The sequence below is a fragment of the Sus scrofa genome, chromosome 1 (assembly GCF_054392235.1).
Source record: "Sus scrofa isolate SSC_HxYL_T2T_F1_AM1 chromosome 1, Sscrofa_HxYL_maternal_Yorkshire_Landrace_v2.0, whole genome shotgun sequence".
Lineage (NCBI taxonomy): Eukaryota > Metazoa > Chordata > Mammalia > Artiodactyla > Suidae > Sus > Sus scrofa.
In genome coordinates this window covers 130219926-130237982 of record NC_139383.1, presented here as the reverse complement: position 1 = coordinate 130237982, position 18057 = coordinate 130219926, and the positions used below count along the sequence as shown (strand labels likewise).

The 18057-nt window shown below is 36.1% G+C and overlaps 1 protein-coding gene across 7 annotated transcripts in view; it reads left to right on the top strand.

Annotated features, from left to right (window-relative positions):
- Positions 1 to 18057, top strand: part of AP4E1 (adaptor related protein complex 4 subunit epsilon 1) — a 65553-nt gene that overhangs the window by 30797 nt on the left and 16699 nt on the right. For 2 of the 7 annotated variants that reach the window (XM_001924871.8, XM_084970292.1), the window contains 7 exons: positions 239 to 348; positions 4124 to 4263; positions 5297 to 5409; positions 5521 to 5639; positions 9549 to 9851; positions 12700 to 12814; positions 17247 to 17370. In XM_001924871.8, the coding sequence (XP_001924906.4) occupies positions 239 to 348; positions 4124 to 4263; positions 5297 to 5409; positions 5521 to 5639; positions 9549 to 9851; positions 12700 to 12814; positions 17247 to 17370 (1024 nt within the window). Of the gene's footprint in view, positions 1 to 238; positions 349 to 4123; positions 4264 to 5294; positions 5410 to 5520; positions 5640 to 9548; positions 9852 to 12699; positions 12815 to 17246; positions 17371 to 18057 lie in introns of all 7 variants that reach the window. The other 5 variants (XM_084970300.1, XM_084970305.1, XM_013993000.3 and 2 more) reach the window with 3 other exon arrangements.

Here is an 18057-nt window from a genome sequence, read left to right as displayed (position 1 = left end):
CTAATCGGAGCTGTAGCCACTGGCCTACGCCAGAGGCGCAGCAACGCGGGATCCGAGCTGCATCTGTGACCTATGCCACAGCTCACGGCAATGCCGGATCCTTAACCCACTGAGCAAGGCCAGGGATCGAACCTGCAAGCTCATGGTTCCTAGTCGGATTCATTAACCACTGCGCCACGACGAGAACTCCTGGATATTTGTTTTAAGTCACTTTCTATAATGTTATTTTTGTTTCTAGGACTGAAGGCTCTTACCTATGTTATCCAACAGGATCCCACTCTGGCTCTTCAACACCAGATGACAATAATTGAATGCTTAGACCATCCTGATCCCATTATTAAAAGAGAGGTAAACTGGTATTTTGAATAGTGTATGTGAAATGTAACAGTTTTCAAATTTTTATTTGGTGTTATGGAGAGAGAGTAAAATGATGGGCAGTGTGTATATACACACATGTGTATTTTAACTTTTGAATGCATTTTATCCTTTCTATTGAAGTTAAAGGAACTTTTCTAAAAAGCACTTGTGTCAGTAACCACAAGAATGGTTTTAAATTATGAGTCAGAGGAGTTAGGTCCTTTTACCTGTATTGGGTTAATTAGTATCTTTTTGGTCCAGGATTGTTTCATTTGGAAACATAAATTCTATATCCAGATCTTCCTATTAGTAAAATTTTAGCATGTAATTTATGATAATTGAGTTTTTTCCTTTTTTTTTTTTTTTTTGTCTTTTGTCTTTTTGTTGTTGTTGTTGTTATTATTGTTGCTATTTCTTGGGCCGCTCCTGCGGCATATGGAGGTTCCCAGGCTAGGGGTCGAATCGGAGCTTTAGCCACCGGCCTACGCCAGAGCCACAGCAACGCGGGATCCGAGCCGCGTCTGCAACCTACACCACAGCTCACGGCAACGCCGGATCGTTCACCCACTGAGCAAGGGCAGGGACCGAACCCGCAACCTCATGGTTCCTAGTCGGATTCGTTAACCACTGCGCCACGACGGGAACTCCCATTTTTTTTTTTTTTTTTTTTTTGTCTTTTTGTTGTTGTTGTTATTATTGGAGTTTTTTCCTTTTTTTTCCCCTTAACACCTGTAAAATGGGCCAATACTTCCCTATTAAATATGTAGGAATGTTGAAAAAAATGAATAAATATACTCCTGAAATGTTTGAACTTCTTAGAAGGAAAGGTGTCTAATTTACTTGATTTTTTTCAACTTTTTTCTTTTATAGAATTGTTTTAGTATCTACTTGGATGTCTGTGTAGATATGTCCGTTAATTCTGATACAGAGAAATTACTCTATACCTTCATTTAAAATGGTATATGGAGTGTCCCTTCATGGTTCAGTGGGTTAAGAATCTGGTGTTGTCACTGCTGTGGGTCTGGTTATAGTTGTGGCTTGGGTTCATTCCCTGGCCTGGGAGCTTCTGCATGCCACAGGAACAGCCAAAAAAAAAAAAAAAAAAAAAAAAATAATAATAATAAAGGTATATGGGACCTAGTTAAGAAAAGTAGATAGTTTTATTTCTAATTTTAAAAATAATAGAGGAGTTCCCATGGTGGTACAGGGGAAATGAATCTGACTAGGAACCATGAGGTTTTGGGTTTGATTCCTAGCCTCCCTCAGTGGGTTATAAGGATCCAGTGTTGCCATGAGCTGTGGTGTAGGTCACAGATGCAGCTCGCATCCAGTGTTGCTGTGGCTGTGGTGTAGGCTGACAGGTGTAGCTCCAATTAGACCCCTAGCCTGGGAACTGCCATGTGCCATAGGTGCAGCCCTAAAAAGGACAAAAAAAAGTCAAAAAAAAAAAAATAGAGATAAAAAGAATCTACTTAACATTTAAATTACTTAAAAGCAATGAGTTAAAAGTAATTTATTGAGAGAATATGGTATTAAACAATTGTAATTTTTAAAAGATAAGATTATGAATTTTGAATTTTAAAAGGTACTAGTTTTGAAATAATATTTTGAGAAATTGCCATCTATGTATATATATGTATATAAATATGGATTTTATATATATATATATATATATATAATCCATACTTTTAATCTTCTGAAAATTGTTACCTGCCTGGGATGAACCCAGGAAATTTATTTATTTATTTATTTATTTAAGTTTATTTATTTGTTCATTATTATTATTATTATTATTATTATTATTATTATTATTATTATTATTTTTTGTCTTTTCAGGGCTGCTCCTGAGGCATATGGAGCTTCCCAGGCTAGGGGTCCAGTCAGAGCTGTTGCTGCCAGCCTGCACCACAGCCACAGCAACATGGGGTCTGAGCCGTGTCTGTGACCTACACCATAGCTCACAGCAACGCCGGATTCTTAACCCACTGAGCAAGGCCAGGGATTGAACCCGCAACCTCATGGTTCCTAGTTGGATTCATTTTCGCTGCGCCACGATGGGAGCTCTTGAACCCAGGAAATTTATAGATATAAGAGTTTCTTTGTGTAAACATAGTACAAAAATGAGAAGGTGCCAAGGGACAGTAATAAATAATTATATTGCTCTTCTACTTTGAACAGATATAGAGCATGCATTTTCTTTGTGTGGTTAAGTACTAAATTGATCAGGATTAACTTAGGTACAGTTTTTTTTATTGCTCTATTTAATTTGGGGGCTCTTATTTAAAAATGAGAGTCAGAGGGAAACAAAACAACTTTTGCAATTACCAAGTCTGATCTATTTGATCTATTACCTGAAGTGGAAAAAGTGGTTTGAATTCTTTGGGGAAGGTACTGAGGATCAGTGGTGCCTTAAGAAGCCACTGTAGTACCATCTCCTTAATGCCACTGTCATTTCTAACCCTCCATCAGTAATTTTATTTGAGAACTTTAGTCCTTGGGTATGGAGTGTCCTGTTGCTTGGGGCTGGGATTTCCTTATACCTGATAATTATTACTTTTCTTTCATAACAGGGGAAAAGAAGGCAAGAAGGAGCTAACTGAAAAGACTTCTAGCTGTGCATTCCTGATACCATACCCCATTCAGTCCCCAAAATACTAAATTTCATGGTTGTAGAGTAAGACTAGGAAGTAAATTTGGTGTAGATTATCTTAAAATATGTGACATACAGTGTCGGGTGTACAGGAAGCATGTCTGAGGCAGCTTCATAAGTTGAAAGCTATTGATGGGGAAACGTATGTATTTATAGATTTTAAATTGTGTCAAGGATTAACTGAAACAGTTCAAAAATAAATTCAAAATCCGTTATCCTTTGTACTTGAAGCCCTGAACCTAAGGATTGAAAAATGAGAAAGAACCCTTTCAAAAAAGTTTGACAAATAGGGTATGTGGAAATTCTCTTGCACCAAAGATTTTGATCTTGAAATTCCACTATACATACAATACTTTCTCATTATTGTCCTTTGTCTCATACTGATTGCTAGGAACTGTAGTATTTTAGAACCTTAACATGGGGCCTCAGAAAGCCAACCCAATGGGAGCCTACTCTGGTACTGGTCTTCCTTGATCTTAGATGAAATAGCAAGAGGTATATTCCTCAGCACTGAGAAAGAAACTATAAAACAGTTCTTCCTTGATACCCAAGATTCTAAATGTAGGCCTTCCTGGCCTTTGAAGTACTTGAGCTACCTTGTCCATCTGTCCATCACTTGCCCTTAGCTGACAAACCACTCAAATGTTGTGTTCTATTGTTTGGGTTGTGCGGAAAAGGCAGTTTGCAAGATTGGATTTTTGTTATGTGTATGTGTGTATACACACATGTGCGTGTGCACACGTACACACACAAGCATAAGTAATGTAGGTTTAGGAAGCTGTTACATTTTTAGAAAATAGATTATAAACCTTTTAACTTTTTAGTCTTTGTGTAGCCTGTCATGTAGTGATACCAGATCATAATTATATCAATGGAAGGCATGTGGACTTTGGGATTGGTTATAATTCTTTTTTTTTTTTTTAAATAATAGTTTTTACCTTTCTTAAGTTCTCTTCCAGCTAAAATGTTCATTTCTTGAGTATATATTAACTGACTTCCTAGTAGAGCTACTTAAAAGTGGAAGAATCAACTGTTATAAATTTGTATATTACAGTATTTATTGATGTTCTCATTTGTAGTTTCATAATACTGTTTTTATTTCTCTTTCTTAAATAGACACTGGAACTTCTTTACAGAATTACTAATGCACAGAATATAACAGTGATTGTCCAGAAAATGCTTGAATATTTACAACAGAGCAAAGAAGAATATATTATTGTCAATTTGGTTGGCAAAATAGCTGAACTGGCTGAGAAATATCCTTTGTTTGGACCGAGAGCCATAAAATACCTTTAGTTACACAGTGACTTTAAAATGATTAGTATAGACATGATCACTTGCAGACTGAGTTCAGAGATCCAGCAGTAACTTCCATTTCTGCTAATCAAGCCTTTCTTGTCAAAAACAAGAATTTGTATAGACTTCCTAGGGGATGACTAATTTTCCTGGTTCTCTTTATTCCATTGGTCAGCAGAAAGACATAGGAATCTCCGTCTGATTCCTCTTTCAGTCCTTTCTTATCTTTGACTCTATTTCCTAATCAGTTTCTCTTCTGTGTAAAAGGTCTAGTTTTGGGGGAGTGGGAAGGGATCAGGATGTTAAAACTTACCCTTGACACTATTGTTCAGTTCAAATTGTCACTTGAAATTGTTGGGAACTCCTTTCACTTGTTACTTTTCTTATTATTTGTTTTTAAAAAGTCAGAAGAACTCTGCAGTTTATAAGGATATTCATCATTCATTTTAAGATGTCCGTTGTTTAAATCTAATATTGAATGATTGAATGAATGAATGAATGAATAATGTTAATCAGATTATCTTGGAAATTGCTTACCTATAGTTTTGCCCTAGCCAGTGCTATAGCTTTGGCCAGCAGAATGAAAGAATTTAGAACTGAAGAGGAACAGTTTATGAAAGAGGGTGAACAACTTGCTCAGGAAGACATGACACATGTCTCTGAAGTGCATATCATTTTCTATTATGTATTTGTCCATAGTTAACTGGAACATTTCTTTCAGTTATTTCACATTTCTTTATTGGATGCCTGTTACATGCAAGATACAGTACTAGAAAAAGCAACATGAACTGGCTTATTAAGTTTATTAAATAAGCTTTTATTGAGCACCTATTTTATATAAAACTGAACTGTTGAACAATTTGTTGGTAAAGGTTAAAGGTATAAATGTCAGACTAGGATGAACTGAGGGTTATTTTTTTAAAGGTTGATACATAAAGGATAATTTTAATAAGTGGCATTTAGAAGTGCACTTGTTCTTAACACTGTGGACACATATGCTCCTGATAATGCATGGTTTATTCAGACAATGAATGCTGTGTTTTCAGTGGGAGGAGATGTGATGCATCCTGATATTCCCAATAACTTTCTAAGGCTGCTAGCAGAAGGTTAGTGAACTATTGCATTCTACAAAGTAAAGATTTTAAAATTAAATGTTTTCATTACAGAGTCCTTAGGGATTTAGTGGAAATTAAAATGGTATATCAATTTCTTTGTAGGTTTTGATGATGAAACAGAAAATCAACAATTAAGACTTTATGCAGTTCAGTCTTATCTCTCTTTACTTGATATGGAAAATGTGTTCTATCCACAGAGATTTCTTCAAGTTATGAGTTGGGTGAGCAAAGTATATTGAATCATAAATGGTTATAACATTATTTTTTATAAAAATCAAATACTAACAATATGTTTCCTCAGAAATCATTCAGTTCTACTCAGTTAACTCCTTCAGCTATCAGTTTCCCCAGTGATTACCATCTGTCATTTAACTATTTACTTGTCTATTTATTCTCCCTGACATCTCACTTGGCTAATTTTTTAAAAAATCTATTTTATTTTTTTTAATTGATTTTATTGAAGTATAGTTGATTTATAGTGTTGTATTGACTTCTGCTGTACAGCAAAGTGATTCAGTTATACATATGTACATTTTTTCATATTCTTTTCCATTATGGTTTATTACAGGATATTGAATAGAGTTCCCTGTGCTATACAGTAGGACACAAGTTTGTTCTATCTGTGAGTCTGTTTCTGTTTTGTAGATAAGTTCATTTGTGTCATATTTTAGATTCCACATATAAGTGGTATCATCTGGTTTTTGTCTTTCTCTTTCTGACTTACTTCACCTAGTATGAGAATCTCTAGGTCATCCATGTTGCTGCAAATGGCATTATTTCATTCTTTTTTATGGTTGGGTAGTATTCCATTGTATATGTGGTACCACATCTTCTTTATCTATTCATCTGTTGATGGACATTTAGGTTGTTTCCATGTCTCGGCTGTTGTGAATAGTGCTGCTATGAACATTGGGGTGCATGTGTGTTTTTGAATTATAGTTTTCTCCAGATATATGCCCAGGAGTGGGATTGCTGGATCATATGGCAACTCTATTTTTAGGTTTTTGAGAAACCACCGTACTGTTTTCCACAGTGGCTACGTCAGTTTACATTCCCACCAACATTTACAAGCGTCCCCTTTTCTCTACATCCTCACATTTGTTTTTGGTAGACTTTTTGATAATGGTCATTCTCACAGGTGTGAGTGATACCTCATTGTAGCTTTGTTTTGCAGTTCTGTAATAATTAGCAATGTTGAACATCTTTTCATGTGCCTATTTGCCAGCTGTATGTCTTCTTTGGAAAAATGTCTTTTCAGTTCTGCCCATTTTTTGATTGGGTTGTTTGTTTTTTTGATATCAAGTTATATGAGCTATTTGTATATTTTGTAAATTAAGCCCTTATTGGATGTATTATTTGCAAATGTTTTCTCCCATTCCATAGGTTGTCTTTTTGTTTTGTTTCCTTTGCTGTGCAAAAGCATTAAAGTTTAATTAGGTCCCATTTGTACATTTTTGCTTTTATTTTTTTCGCCTTAGGAGAGAGATCCAAGAAAATAATGCTGCAATTTATGTTAAAGAATGTCTGCTTATGTTCTCTTCTAAACTCTCTTCTAGGAGTTTTATGGTTTCAGGTCTTTTATCTAGATACTCAATCCATTTTGAGTTTATGTTTTTAGTATGATGTGAGGAAATGTTGTAATCTGATTGTTTTACATGTAGCTGTCCAGTTTTCCCAGCACTGCTTATTAAAGAGACTGTCTTTTTTCTCCATGGTTTACTCCAGCCTCCTTTTCTGTAGATTAGTGGACCTTAAGTGCATGGGTTTATTTCTGTATTTTGATCTTGTACTGTGCAATCTTGCTGACCTCACTTATTAATCTAGACTTTTTTTTTTTTGTAGATTTCTTGAACCCATGTTAAGAATTTTTGCATCTCTGCTCAAATGGAATAGTGGTTTATAGTTTTCATTTTTTCACTACTCTGGTTTTGGTATCAAGGTTATACTGGCTTCATAAAATGCTTGGGAGTATTCTCTCCTCTTATATTTTCTGGGAGGATTGTATGGAAAGGTATTGTTTAGTTTATAAGTGATTTGAAAATTTCCTTTTGTCTTTCCTGTTATTGATCTAGTTTGATTCCATTTTTATCAGAGAAAGCACTCTATAGTTTTAGTTGTTTTAAGTTTATTGAGGTTTATTTTATGGCCCAAGATATGATCTCTCTTGTTACATGGTGTGGGTGCTTGAAAAGAATGCATATTCTGCTTATTGTCAGGTGGTGTGTTTTATAGATGTCCATTAAATTCTTTCGGTCATGGTGTTGAGACAGAGTGTAGAGATCTCTAATTATGTGACCTCCACTGACACTTCAAAGGGGTGGCTTCATTATCGCTGAGCAGTGGTGAAAGTCCTGAGTCTCTGCAAGTGTTCCTCTGACACCAAGGAAGAGGGGGTGGGCTCCTTCTTTAGACTTGGGTGAAAGTTAAGTGCTGGCTTCCTATGTGATCTATACAGACACAGCAGAGGAGTGGTTCTTTCTACATGTTGGTGTGGGGATGAAATTCTTGGTTTTCACTCGGCCTCTCTGTCACCACTCTTGCTTGGGAGTTGGGGTGCCTCTTACAGCCTGTTAGGGGTGGAAGTCTTGATTCTCCACTCGAGCGTTCTGGTATGGATGGGGTTACATTTTTTTCTATGTCATGTACTTGTGTGAAAGTTTTCTGTCTTCCTTGTTCTTTGGCTAGAGGGCAGGCTATTCTTGGGGCTTTTTTGGTCTGTGCATTTCTAGCTTGCTGGTTCTCCAATACCCAGTCTGGTTTATTTGAGGCAACAGATAACTTACTGTATCCTTAGGTCCCAAGGTCTTTAGTGATCTGCTTTCTTTAGGTCCCAAGGTCTTTAGTGATCTGCTTTCTTTTCTCCACCTTTCAGTATTTTAATATGTGTTTTACAAATAACATCAAGGGCTTTTAGGTAAACGTAATAGGAAGAACAGGGGAAAAATTCTTCTTCTACTCCCTTTTCCCAGAAGCTTAAGTCCACTGATTTTTGAACTGGGATTTAGGTAACCTGCTCTTCCAGAGCTATCTTCTGTCTTTTATTAAACCAGTCAAAAAATTATCTTACAATTTAAGGATTGAATTTATGTAGTCCTATTTCTTTTTTTTCCTCTTCTTGTTAACTAGCTATAAAACTTCCTTTGCTTATCACCTCACCTCACTTTTTCTTCTTTCTGGTCCCAATTTTATACCAAAGACATGAAAATACTGTGTAAGTACTACTTAGGAAAGATCTCAAACTCCATGAATGATGAGTTTATTAATGATTCTTAGCCCAATGGGATTATATACATCACCTGAATAAGTGAGATGAAGAAAGAGAATATGGAACATAGATGACTGTTCCTCAGAGTCTCTTTTATAGACCATCTACATCAGAATCAGCTGATGCTTATACAGAATGTATATTGTAGATCCCCACTGTAGATATATTAAATCAGATTATTTGAGGGTAAAGCCTGGAAATCTGTATTTTTACACAACACCTCAGGTGACTCTTATGCATTCTAGCATGTGAGAACCACTTGTTTAAATGCTTATGGGAAAATAGTAACAGAATGTGAAAGTGCTTATAATACCAACATCCAAACCTGTAAGTTCAGAAGAAAGCTAATTTGTAAAGGTATACTGCTTTATGTTAATGGTAAAGATATGGAAAACTTTTTTATATTCAGTTCCAATTCTTAGTGTAATTTTGAACCTAAAATATACAGTTGTATCGTTAATAATTTTTTACCATGAGAATATGGTTGTTGTTTTTTTTTCCTCTGCTTTTTAGGGCTGCATTTGTGGCATACGGGGATTCCCTGGCTAGGGGTCCAATCAGAGCTACAGCTGCTGGCCTACACCAGAGCCACAGCAATGCAAGATCCAAGCCGCATCTGTAACCTACACCACAGCTCACAGCAACACCGGATCCTTAACCCACTGAGCGAGGCCAGGGATCGAACCTGCAACCTCATGGTTCCTAGTCGGATTTGTTTCCACTGCACCATGACGGGAACTCCCAAGAATATGTTTAAAGTAGATAAAATTCACTTCAGCAGTAGGCACTTTGTTTAGATTTCTGAGTATAGTTGCTGTATGGTTTGATATTTGTACATAGACACATCTCTTTGTTTTACTTACAGGTTTTAGGGGAGTATTCCTACCTCTTAGATAAGGAAACACCAGAGGAAGTTATAACCAAGCTCTACAAGTTACTTATGAGTGACTCCATTTCTTCAGAAACAAAAGCCTGGATAATTGCTGCTGTGACCAAGTTGACACCCCAAGCACACTCTTCTAATATAGTTGAGAGATTAATCCAGGAACTTACCACGTCTTTGGATACTTGTTTGAGACAGCATGCATTTGAATTAAAACATTTGCATGGGAATGTGAAATTTATGAAAAGCTTGCTTCCAGTTAATAAGAGTTGTGAGGACATGGTGGTAAGACATCTGTGTTCCACCTTTTAAAAAATTGCATTGTCTTTAAGCAGAATAATTCTTGCATTTATGATAGATCTGGAATATATGAAAATATAGTTTCTATAGTCCTTAATATGGAGGTTGGAGTTTCTTTCACATTAGTGTGAGAGAGAATTGAAGCACTTCTATTCAGTAGTGATCCTAAATAGTCAGGAGGACTAATCTGTTCTTGTGAACTGCAGTGAAAGGATTTATATTCTGTGACAATCTCCTAATATATAATAATTTGAGGATTAAAATTTTTATCTCATTTGAACTTCTCTAATATGCCGTTTTAGTATTGTTCTCTTTTCCTTGAGAATGTAGGAAGAAAGCAGTTTTCTATTTTATTTTGTCTCTCTAAATCTTTACCACTTCAGAATCTAAATCTTTACCACTTCAGAATCTGATCACCCACCTTCCCTTCTCTCATCTACTTTCAGCCACTGCCCCTTTTAACCAAAATGCTTAGTTAATGCTAACCTCTGAGTTTGTACTAGTGTCTCCCTCAGATTGTTGTAAATATGAAAACTTCCAGAAGGAATTCAGATTTGTATAAATTTTTATGTTAGACATTGTATAATTGAGGAAGAGGAGAAGATGGGTAGTATTCCCATTAATTCTTACTCAGAGTTTCATGACTTGTATTCATTTTGAACCTTTGTTCAGTAATTTTTTCATTAGTTCCTCAAGGGACAGAGCCCTTGCTTTAACATTTGGTAGACATTCTGGAGACTGTATGACTAAATAGGCTATACATAGTATTTTTTTTCTTCTTCTTTTTTTCTTTTTAGGACCACACTTGCGACATATTGAGGTTTCGAGGCTAGGGGTCGAATCGGACCTACACTACAGCTACTGGCCTATACCACAGCCACAGCAATGCAGGATCCAAGCCACGTCTGCAATCTACACCACAGGCTGCAATGCCGGATCCTTAACCCACTGAGTGAGCCCAGGGATCGAACCTGCAACCTCATGGTTCCTAATCAGATTCGTTTCCACTGCATCACGATGGAAACTCCACTATATAGTTAAGCTAGTTAGTAACTCTGTTTCCCTTTCTTCCAGTAAAAGATAACAGTGATGACATAGCTTCATCTCTTACAAGTCTAATAGAAATGAAACCTTTCCAGATTCAGAGTGTGACATGCCACTTAAATGTTTGAGAATTACCTGCTATTCTAAATTATCTGAGCTGTTTGCTTACACTTGACTAAATCAGAAGAAACAAATCTGTGGTTTCTGAAGTCATTACTGCTATGTCCTCTTGTATATCTCGTTTCTCTTTCTCTCCTCACTTTTTCTTTTCTCCTTTCCCCTTATTCTTTCTTTTTTTTTCTTTTTGTTGTTGTTGTTGTTGTTGTTGTTGTTGTTGTTGTTGTTGTTATTGTTGTTATTGTTGCTATTTCTTGGGCTGCTCTCGCGGCATATGGAGGTTCCCAGGCTAGGGGTTGAATCGGAGCTGTAGCCACCGGCCTACACCAGAGCCACAGCAACGCGGGATCCGAGCCGCGTCTGCAACCTACACCACAGCTCATGGCAACGCCGGATCGTTAACCCACTGAGCAAGGGCAAGGATCGAACCCGCAACCTCATGGTTCCTAGTCGGATTCGTTAACCACTGCGCCACGACGGGAACTCCCCCTTATTCTTTCTTAATCTCCTTATTTCTTTTCAAATAACCATTCTTTTGTATATTTATATTCTTGTACTTTATTGAAATTAATTTTCCACAGATTTGTGGAAAAGCATTTTTATTTTTATTTTTTAATTTTTAAATTTTTTGCTTTTTAGGGCCATACATATGGGAAATGGAAGTTCCCAGGTTAGGGGTTGAATTGGAGCTACAGCTGCTGGCCTTTGCCACAGCCACAGCAATGCGGGATCTGACCCGCATCTGCGACCTGCACCAGCTCACAGCAACACTGGATCCCTGACCCACTGAGTGAGGCCAGGGATCAAACCTGCAACCTCATGGATACTAGTCGGATTTGTTTCTGATGCACCACAACAGGAACTCCTGAAAAAGCATTTTTAGTTAGAAGAGAATAGGATAGTTAAATCAGGAGCACTGTGGGAGGCTAAATAATGGGCCTCCCCAGGATAGTCACATTTTAATCCCTGGAACCTGAACTTATATTAGCTTTTATGGTAAAAGGGACTCTGTAGGTTTGATTAAGTTAAGGGTTTTGTAATGGGGAGATTATCCTGGACTGTCTGAGTAGGCATAGTGTAATCACCAGGGTCCTTACAAAAGTGAGGCAAGAGATCAGAGAGAAGAAGGCAAAGTTATAATAGAAGCAGAGATTGGAGTGATGTGGCCACAAGCCGAGGAATGCTGGCAGCCACTAGAAGCTAGAAGAGACAAGGAACTTATTCCTGTTCTCCCTTGGCATCTCCAGAAGGACCTAGCCTTTGCCAACACCTTGTTTTTAGCCCCCAACAGAACGAAACTAATCTAGACACTATAGCTCATAGGGCATATGTTTTTCTCTAGTAGGTTACAGGTCGCATGAGGGCAGGTCTTTGTCTCAATCATAGCATCTAACATGATGCCTTAACATATTAGATGCTCAAAAATGTGTTCTGCAATGCAGTGAAATTAATAAGTGCAATTGACTTACATTGTTAGGTTCTTAGCTGGGTGACTTGGTTATAGATGTTTTAGACAGCAAGAGAATTGAGTAGCAATTTTAGAATTAAAGTTCTGGTTTTCACTTAAAAACTATTTTTAGGAAATGTGAGCTGAAATTACTTAAATGAACGTACAGTCTACTGTTGAGGGTCAGTTTTTTTAATTCCTAATTTTTGCTTTACTTTAATGTAGGTAGATGCCTCGTTATCTTTTCTGGATGGTTTTGTGGCTGAACAACTAGGTCAGGGGGCAGCACCTTATAAACCTCACCATCAACGGCAGGAGGAAAAACTTTCTCAGGAAAAAGGTAAGTGTTCATGGATTTATGATAAACTAGATTGTAGAGATACAATTTTTAATGCAACTTATAGTCATGTAAGTAAATAACTGAGGATCTTTACTTTTATTTTCCCTCTTTAAATCTGCTTGTGACCTGTTCATCCTGACCTTGTTGGTGTAAACAGAAAAAAGAAGTGTTAGCCTGGAGGTATTCCTGAAGTCATAGGTTTCATGTACATAAGTACCTAAGATTTGGCAGCCATCCTGGAATTGTAAAAGAACTTGAAGGTGGAATTATCATGTTGGTCACTGTGCTCAAGGGCTGACAGATATTAGTGTAAAGCATATCTACAGAAAAATTTCAGGGAAAAAAGCTCTGTTTACTGTGGAGTAGTGAGTTTCATTATCATCCTGAGTAGTCTTGTATAGCTTGTGTTAAAATGCTTCCTCCAAGAAGATGTCTGATGGGTAAATTTAGGAACAGCTAAGAAAGCAGAGAACAACTTTACATTTGAATGTATCCTGTCAGGGAAAGACTTCTGTTATGATTTTAGTAAAGTGGAGATTATTGAGATATTTGATAGTGGATGGGACATATATATATATATATATATATGAATAAAGGGAGACCACTGACTTATTTATATAGGAATTCAAAAAATATTAATACCAAGAAGTTCAATGCTGAAAGGTCTTCCCCCCCTCCCTTATTCATTATCTAATGACTTTTGTTGAGTATTTACTATTTTCCAGGCTCTGTGCTAGGCATGTGATTACAACTGAATGGTTGATCCTAAAATGAAACCAAAGAGTATAAATACTAATTATAGGCTTAATGTTATCTTTTTGCAAAAGTATTTGCTCTTTTAAGGTTTTTGACATATTATTTAACACAGTGATACCTAGTGGCCTAGAATATTTAATTTCTTTTCAAAGGGTAATCAGTTTCCTTCTTATTTAACTCCTCATATATTGATAGAATATGTGGGGGGAAAATAAAGTTCAGAATTACAAGTGCCCAGTTTCTGACTGTCGTGCATATAAAGGCCTTATCTCATCTAGGGCATGGAGTGAAAATTTGGAGTTCCAAAGGGGGAGACATGGTCTAATTGCCATATTTCCTTGTTTTCAAATGTCCGGTGGCCATCAGCTCCTGTTATTACTGCAATTGAAGGGTAGAGCAGGGAAGGGGAAGGGAGGTAAGACAGGAGTCTAAGTCTTGGCTCTGCCTGCCTTCTTTCCTTAAGTTAAGTGGCTAATGCAAATATGATAGCCCTGAAACTTACCAGGCTAGTGCATTCCTTTGCCAAGTACGTTTTTAAATCATAGAATCATCATTATAAATGGGGTTAAACTCTCAAATTAGGCTCCTCCACTCTCCTCCCAAATTTATTTTTCAAAAGTTCTCTAAAGTAAAATTGAAATTTCATGAGCTTAGACTCATATCATGGGAAAGGAAATCAGTTATGAGATAGGACATAGCAAATGCTTAATAAATACTTGAGGAATAAGTTACAAAATCATGTATCTTATAATTGGATGGCGATAAGACAGAAAAAAAAGTAGGGGAAAAGTAGATATCTATTTTCTGCCTAAAAGGCTATTAATTTTAGACTCCTTCAAGTATTAGTTCGTTCTGCTACTGATCTTATTTGAGGTTTTTATAAATCATTTGCAGAGAGTAGTAGTTAAATGTTACTTTTATGAATGATACAGTACTTAGCTCTCTTTGGTAGAAAAATGCCAAGTTCTTAACAATAAACTTCTTGGAAGATACTGTAAGATATTGGCAAAAATAGATGGGATAGTGGGGAATAAATTTTTATTACCAGTTCCTACTCAGAAAAAGCATTTAGGAATCAGTGTGGATTATTCTGTTACAACATTTTTAAAATATTTTGTAGCCCCCATGTTAGTTAAAATCAGAGATAGTAAGGGGAAATAGCAGTGTAGTCTCCTGTCTACAGAACTGTGGCTTTTAGAAAAAAACCACATCAGGCCAAGATTGTTAGTCTCTCAAGATACAAGTTAATAACAGCTGGGGATGGTCAGAGACGTATATAGCCACATGACCAAGGTATAAAACTGCAGTAAAAGGTAATGTAAAGGAGTGTACGTTTAGTCAAGGCCTCTGAAGTCATGAAGGGTACAAACAGATTAAATATTGAATTACTCACTTAAGCCCAGGATAATTTAGGTTTTTATCTCCCACCTGGATTACTTTCAATAACTCGCAACTCCCAAAGACTCTCTTTCCAGCTCATGCTTTCTCCTTATGAATTGCCCTTTGTCCCTATTCTTCATCTGGTTAACTTCTACATATTCATTAAGTTGCAATTCAGCCATATTCTTCCTTCTCCTGACTCTTTCTGCATACCATTATTCTCTTCCTGTTCCTCATTTTTACAGTTGTTCATCTGGTTAACTCCCCTCAATTTTTGTCCTTTCCCATCATTTACCTCTGTTAAGGGTCTTGGGATATTCTCACTAAAGAATGAAAATAATGTGGTTTGAACTTCATTCCCCATGTTGAGGTCTTCTTGGCCTTTCTTAAATGACAATCTACAATTCTTTTGTCTCAGGATTAGAGTTTTATCTAGTCTTCAGATATTGTCCCCTTCCATATCTAGTCTTATCTCTCTAATTTTGAATTCTTTCTGCTCTTTGCTTAAACTCCTATCTTTACTTGCTCTTTGGCTTAAACTCTTGAAACATTTCTTGAGCTCTTTTCTGTTACTGGAAGTGTTAATGCAGAGGCTGAATGATTGACTGTAACAGATGCTATTTAAAAGAGGCCAATATGGGATAGAAGGTTAAGCTAGATAGATGAGTGGAGAGCTTAAAATGAGAGGATATTCTAACTGAAAAGGACCTTAGAAAGATTTAGACAAGTGATTTCCTGACATGATTAAGAATCAGAATCACAGGGAGAGTTTTAATAAATGATACAGATTTTTGAGTCTTACTCCTATTCTTTTTTGTATCTCTGAAAGCTTGGTTGTGTGTATAAAAAGATATGTGGGAGATTGTGTGAATTCTGTGAAGTTGGCTTGATTTGGTTATCCTAGTTATCAAATAGGCATTGGGAAACTGTTGATCTAGCCCAACCTTCTCTTTACAGACCAAAGAAGTAAAGGTCTAATTTATACACCTAGTTAACACCCAACCCACATCAAGAACTGGTTCTCCTGATTATTCATTAGCCCATTATTTTTTTTTTTTTCTGTTGGACAGTTATTCCTCTTCTGTATCATTTAGCTAACAAACAAGCTAATTTATGTAGTATTCTTTGGATTAGGTGCTCTTTCCTTTGGAGGAGACAGTATAATCTAGTGGTTGAGAGTGCAGCTCTGAAACCATTGTATCTGATTTCTTATCTGGCTCTTTCATTTCCTGTCTTTGTAGTCTTGGGCAACTTCATGGCACTCCCTTTGCCACAATTTCACTTGTAAAATGAGGATAATAATTTTAATGGAAGTTCACATTTTATTTTCTAAGATACCTTTTATGATTTAAGAAGGTCCAGACAGTCCAAAAGATAATGTGCCAGTTAGGATTAAGTTTAGCTAAATAGCATTTTAGAAAACAGACAAAGCAGGGCCCTAAATAAGGTAGAGGGTTATTGCTCTCTCCCATTAAAGAAATTCAGAAGTAGGCAGCCTAGGATTGATGATGGCTTCATGAATATAAAAGAAGAAGGGTGTGAGAAAGTTTTTTCTTCCAGGATGACTGTTTCCAGAAGTTGTGCACAAAATGTGTTAATAATTTCACTGGTCATAATTAAGTCATATAATAAAGGAGTCAGGAAATGTAATCTCTTTTTTGGGTGGCCATGTACCTAGCTAAGAATTGAGGGTTCTGTTACTTAGAAGGAAGAAGGGCATGGATACCGTCATTTCCTCTACCACCGTAACAATACGAATTTCTATGGCTCTAATTGAGTTAATTTGGGTATACAGACTCAAAGGAGTATGAACCTATTTGTCAGTAAGGGAGATATCATATGAGGGTTCCAATCAGTACATTTGGTACAGGAATGTGCCCAAAAGCATTTTGTTAAAAAAAAAAAAAAAGCCATCAGTTCTTCATTCATAGCTCATTAAATGTTTTTACATGACAGCAGTGACCAATAGACCTGGCTTATCAATTGTCTTTCCTAATTCTTTTTTAGCTTTTAAGAGAAATAAAAGATAAAAATGAAGGATTGTTTATCTTTGATCAACTAATTGTATGAAGACTGAGGTGGACATTCATTAAATCATAGCTGCTTTATTATTATTACTATAAATATTTGATTAGATTGTTTCCAAAGTCCCTTCTAGTTTAAAAATTGTCACTGAGTTCTAGGTCTTCAATTGTTTTATTTCAGTAGTGAATGGCAACATTGATAATTTTTTCTTTTTTTCATAATTTTTGCTTTGTTTTAAATATGAACCTCTGTTATTGTCTTAAAATTCTAGTTCTCAATTTTGAACCATATGGACTCTCCTTTTCTTCATCTGGTTTCACTGGACGACAGTCTCCTGCTGGCATTTCTCTTGGTTCAGATATATCTGGAAATAGTACAGAGACAGGGCTAAAAGAGTAAGTTCCTTTCTTATTAAAATTGAGAACATAGTGTTTAAATAAGTTTAATTTTTTGCAATAGAAGTATCGTTATTTATTTTTGAAATATTTTTTATTTTTTCCATTATAGTTGGTTTATAGTGTTATGTCAGTTTTCTACTATATAAATATCTTTAAATGTTGAAAGATTCCTGAAAGCTAAGTTCTATATGGGTTGTTGTTTCAGTTGTTTCTATTTATTGCTCTCTAGGTGTTGACAGTGTACAGTCTGTCCTTGTACTTTAAGAGAGCTTGCTTACTTCCAAGACAGGGTAGAGTATATATAAGCTTTACACATAGTAATAGATTACTACATGTTGTGCATACACACACTCATATTTTTAAAGAAGTGTATCAGAACTTATATACTTAGGTGAGTATTTAGCATATAATTCTGCATTCCTCATAATCTGCTTCTTATAAACCATCTCATTGGAAGATTGACGAATATATAGATAGACATAAAATAAATCACTGACTTCATTTGAGAAAGCTATATACTTTGTTCAGAATGCTTTCAGAGCTTCTTTCTAGACACCTTGAAGATTGGTGATAGGATTTTCTAGATGTCTTAACATGGAGCTAAATCTTCATCCTTTTTGGGTAGATTTTGATTTTGGAAATATGAATAAATTACTAGAAACATGATTAAGTTAATAAAATGAG